Raw genomic sequence first — 5,755 nt, 5'->3', positions numbered from 1 at the left:
CATGCATAAGGTTATGACTTGTGATTTGGGCATAAATAATTGTTTTGCCACCTTGAGCTGCTTTATCGAGCCGTAGTAATATACTTGTCTTATTACATCATGACTTGATAGTTAAATGGTTTATTTCGTTCGTGTTAAATATTATGATAAAACTTTTGAACGATGAAATTGCTTATTGATTTGTTGAGATGAATCGAATTATATGATTAGTCGTAGACATCTTTTTAGCCTTGTGTGCTTTATCCGTATTTTTGTTACTAATTCAGTACTTTTAATTATGTTGTCTCATACATATATCAATGAGTTTGAGAGTTGAATATTGTGAAAATATGAGAATTTTGGCACCACAGATATTACAAGCGGATATTGGCTATTGATGATGTTGTATGGATCAGGTGGCATGCCGCCACGGCTATCATGTGTGGATCGGGTGGCACGCCACCACAGGTATTAAGTATGGACCGGGTGGGAGGTCGCCACGGGAATATTTGTGGATTGGATTGCATGCCACTATGTTATTACTATTATTATTTATGGATCGCATTGCATGCTGCAACGATGTTTGGATTTGTTACCATCCTTACGGAGTCCGGTGATTACCCATGTTACTTTTGCCCTGAAAGCGTATGTTACTCATATTAGTATTGATTTGGACACTATGTCTGTATTGGGTGTATGGAGTTGAGCGGTGAGAGTGCATATGGGATTGTGGGCGTGCATTGGTAGATTAGACTCATGTAGTGGCCTTACTTTACCTGATTGTTATTTGACTCATATCATGATCGTAAAAGATTTGAAGTATCTGATGTTGTGCGCTATCTTTTGTTTAGAAAGCATGTTTAAATACCAACTTTATTATGTTTCTACTGGTAAACTTGATTGATAATATCATACTTTATTTCGCATGTTGATTACACCTCTTATGATAATTGAGTTGATAGTAATTATTGAGGAAAGTTGAGGATTTTGGCACTCGGGGTACTTGAGCGAATATTGGTATTGATTATTTGGTTAATGATCATTATTATAAAATGATCTACTCATGGATATGGATTCGTTCCTCCGAAGTTAGGTGACTACCCATGTTATCTTGGGCCTTGTGAGTGTAGGCGCCCGTAATTATTTTGGTGATTGTTGGACACGTGGCATGTATCAGGCACATGGATTTGTGCTGTGAGTTGTTGAGAAATGGATCATGAGCATACATATGTATGTTTATTTAGACGCATGCAATGAATTGATATAAGTATTGTTGACGTGCATCATGTCTTATTCGAGATTAGGATGCTGATATCTTATGTGATCTCTGTTATTTGTAAAAGCATGCCTAAATTCTGTATGAACTGTGTTTTGAGCTTTTATACTTGTTTGATGATATCATGCCTAGTTTCATGTTGATTTATTTTTTAATCTGATTATTTGACTGTTGGTGTCGACCCCTCGCCACTACTTCTTTGAGGCTAAGACTTAATACTTACTAGGTGCCGTGTTTGTATTCATACTATACTTCTACACATTTCATGCATGTTCTGAGGTTGGTGTGAGTGGAATTCATCCGACACAATAGGTGGGCTTGGAGACCTCGTAGTCCCCCTCCCTACTTATCTCTTATGTCTATCTATCTTATTCAGACAGACAATGTATTAGATTATTCTACATACTCTTGTTAGATGTTTGGGATGATTGTGACAGCGGTTTATCAGTCGTGGTCGTGTTTAGACCCTGCCTTAGATAGTTCATCTATGTTATCCGTTTGAGATTATTGTATTTCTTATCGTATTGAGTATTTTGTTAAGATTTAGTTAATCTGCTTTAGAATTATGATTTTTATTGTATTGGCTTGCCTAGCGAGTGGGTTAGGCGCCATCACGACCTTTGTTGGTGTTTCGGGTCATGACAGGGGAGTTGTCGTTCCTTCTTCGGAACTTATGGAGTCCCCTTCCTATCTATTTTACTGTTGTTTGATTTAGACAGTATTATTATGTTTGAGACGCGGTTGTATTTTATTTAGTTGCTCATGACTTGTAGTACCGGGTTTTGGGAGTTGTTTGTAGTATTTTTCCCTTGGGTTATTATTGTGAGACTTATTATACTATATTTATGTTATGACAACTTATTATATCTTTCTATGTTTAATTTGGGTTGATTATGATTGTTGGCTTACCTAGCCAATTGAGGTTAGGAGCCATCATGACCATTGATGGGAGTTTGGGTCATGATACTGCTCCCTCTGATCTACTACAGCAGCTCAAGGATGAGAACATTCAACTATTCAGATCATCGATCAAAAGGAGAAGAAAGGTTCAAGATAAGGTTAGTGAATCGCAGAATAATAGCATTTGTAATTCCTTACTTTCTAGGAGTATCACCTGCATCCAAATCTTGGATCATAGTAACAAATATGAAACAGTTTAATTTTACGGTAACTTACTTTTAAGTTATATATGCACTAAATTTAGGAGGTTTCATTAAAAATAGCTTGTTACTTTCTATTACTTCTCTGTGCTAGCGGCAAAAGGACAATACTGCACCAAACATCAAGTATGCCCGCAAATGGCAAAAATTGGGATGAGACCACCCTCCTGTAGTGCTACAACATGGTCACGTAAGGACAGTAACGTAGATCATGTTACAGATTTGAACGACAACAATTGAGCAATTTTTTAAGTTGGTTTAATATGGATTCTAGGCTTCTTTTATTGATCATGTTTATTTTTTAGATTTGTTAAGATACTGGTTAATGTTTTTCATGAATTAGATCGTGGGACTAGTATATTTTCAAGTATTGCAAGAGAAGCAATATATATAGATCAATCGAACACTTAGAATCTTAGGTCAATATAAGTCATGCCTTTGCTTAGTACATATCAGAAACTTCCTCATAACAGATTCGTTGAATTTAAGAGAATCAAAATTACACAGAAACTAAATAAACAGAACTAACTAGTTGTTGAAACCATTGCATTTTAAAATTTTTGTCGTGTTGTTAAAATCAAACTCAAACTGCGTACGTGTTAATGAATGCCCTAACGCTTCCATCCAGTTGCATCTACAGAATTTAGTTTCTTTTACCCTAATTAATTTTTGTTGTTTCACGTAAAACCAACAACCAACATTAATGTCTTAAATGAAAGTCTCAGGATGAACACAATTTTAATTACTTGCAATCCTAGTTACTCGATCCTTTACGCTCATTCTATAACTTGGAATGGTTAGAGTGCCCTTACACACATCAGTGCTAACCACCTGAGGTCTAACCACACTTGCTGCTGCTGTGATAATAAGAACACCAGGCGCTGACAGTATTGAGATTGTTACTGAGCATTCACTGGAAACCACAGATCTTATTAATTTTGCCGCTCAAACATTAAAAAAGAAATGAATTATTTTCTGCAGTTTCTTCAAGTGATTAACACCTGAATTATAACAATTCAAGGGCAAGGCTCTATGTTTCTTGGGTTGTTATTGGCTAACAAAATTCAATAATTAGACAACGATTGCTGTGGTATCAATTACAAAATTAAAGCAGATACTACAAGAATGAATATCAACGTTTAACAATGCACAGACAAATCTCATGACGTCAAACTATTGCCTCTGGTTATGATCAAGAAAGGGGCATTAAATGAAACTTCTACACCTTTTCCACCAATCCCGGCAACAAAACATTGGAATCCGAATGTCTCTAACTCAACCATCAGCTGATCAACAACCGTTCCTGATAGCACTAGAAATTCTTGTCAAGGAAACAAGAGAAATGTGCAAAACTTAGCAGGAATTTTTTTTTTGTTTATGCGAAATATTCTATATAATGGGAAATATTAGCAAATTTATCACATGCATATTAAAGGCTGGTACAACAGAAAAATGAGGAATACAACAGCATGAACAACCGCACAAATCCATTTACTAGAGTAGTTATATAATTTCAATCACCTAATCAAATGCTTTTAAGTGCATTAAATACTAAGTTGCTCGAACTCTCCAAAAATATTGCCGCACCCGTGTTGGATCCTCCTAAAATATACTACTTGAAGGATCTGACACTCACCCGACGGCATCTTCCGAGAGTCCCAACAATATAGATTAGATATCCTTGTTTCAGGAAAATAAAAGGAAAAAACTTGACAAACAGTAAGACTAGCGTAGAAAGAGTGGGGGTTGAGGGCTATCTCACTTAATGAGCTTCCTGGCTTCCACAGTTGAGGAGGAGGATTCAAATCCCATCAGTTGCATAGTATCCCTTCCCCTTTTCCCCTTCCCTTCCTCCTCCCCTGATGTAATAAAAAATATTCAAAAATATAAGAGATAGAAACAGTGGGGGACGGAGAGAATACATAAACAGTAAAAGGTACATAATCTTGATGTTACTATAGTCAAGACAAGGAATTGCAATCCTGATTTCGAATTATTAAATGGGTTCAAACTTTTTCCTATCTGTAGAACTATGTTAGTCTTGTCAATTTGGCGCAACTATACTAGGTAAACAAAACTATCTAGCAGTATCATATTGAAATGGCCATAAGAAAAGTCAGTGCTTTGACAGGTATATAAAAATACGTTCCTAATAAACACTAGAAATATTTTACCCGATTTGTGTAGTGTTCAGTAACCTACTAAGCAGAATATTTCTATATGAACTGCATTACCCTCAATTATTATTTAGACATACAGACGAAAAAACTAAGCTATAAAGTAGACAGATCAGTTAATGCATCTCCACCACATCAGTCAATGCAGCCCCCTCTTATGAATCCAGTGAGAGCAGATGCATGAAGTAAAATATATGTAATAAAAAGCTATTCTTCAGGAGAAGCAAAATCTGATGTGAGAATATCAACACTGAACAGAGAAAGCATATCTAGAACTAAAAATATTTTAGTAATGATAGGGAAAAAATGTGAATAGAAGGGCATCTATCAGAAGAAAAAGAAAATAAAGGATACGTGTAGGTAGTAGTGTCAAAACACAGCCTCCACCACCAGCTCCAGTTAAGTTGGAAGATAGTTTGTACTTTAGAGTCGATCGAAGCACAGATTCTATAGAGGCATGGCTAACGCCCATGCACTGCAGCAATCCTTGGTTCATCTCCATCAACACTCCCAGCTTCTCTTCCTTCTCAGTTATGGCAAGATCATCGGAGACAGGTGACTGAATGATGGTAGCTAACTCGTTGCTGATGGAGTCAACTGCAGTAAATACAGAAGCCATAGCGGTTGGATGCCTCATTGTCCTCTCTGAGACGCCAACTACCAACGCCTTTGTATTTCTTCTGACCTTTGTGTTAGTGATCAACATTTTAATTGGCATGTTTGTTTTGAGGCATGTCAAATCGCCAGTTCTGAACTTGATCGTATTTCCTATCACATAAACTTTTTCAGGTGGTGCAGTTCCCAGATCTTGAAATATTCTTTAAAGAAGCATCTCAAGGTATTTAAGTATTTTATATTTTCTGAATTAAAAAATAAAGGCTACCAAGGCAACTAAGTAGAGCATAGTTATGCAATGATAACTTGATGATCTAGGATAAATAGAAGGAAACTGCCCATATTCCCCTCCTAAGAAAAAAGTAAAACAGACCACGGAAAAGGAAATTAGCAGAAAGAAAAGGTAAATGAAAGAAATATAATTTAGGAGCGAGCCTTCTCTACAGATCTTCTGTTGCCAAGAAGGCTTCAGGGTTTCCAATTAGCTTATGTGCTTTTAATTAGAAAATAATCTTTTGTACAACTCATCATATTAATGAATAGAAAAC

The 5,755-nt window shown here is 36.2% G+C and overlaps 1 protein-coding gene across 1 annotated transcript; it reads right to left on the bottom strand.

Moving 5' to 3' along the window:
• Positions 1-3,324: 3,324 nt before the first annotated feature.
• LOC104096823 (mevalonate kinase-like) lies at positions 3,325-5,412 on the bottom strand (the record flags this gene model as incomplete). The annotated part of the gene is made up of 2 exons (XM_033656296.2): positions 3,325-3,727; positions 4,947-5,412. Coding segments are annotated over 2 exons (618 nt in total), but the record flags the coding sequence as incomplete, so codon positions are not given.
• Between the last annotated feature and the right edge of the window lie 343 nt (positions 5,413-5,755).

The sequence above is a fragment of the Nicotiana tomentosiformis genome, chromosome 10 (genome assembly GCF_000390325.3).
Source record: "Nicotiana tomentosiformis chromosome 10, ASM39032v3, whole genome shotgun sequence".
In the NCBI taxonomy this organism is placed as follows: Eukaryota; Viridiplantae; Streptophyta; class Magnoliopsida; order Solanales; family Solanaceae; genus Nicotiana; species Nicotiana tomentosiformis.
Note: the sequence above shows the minus strand (reverse complement) of the source record. Positions and strands in the feature narration are given on the sequence as shown.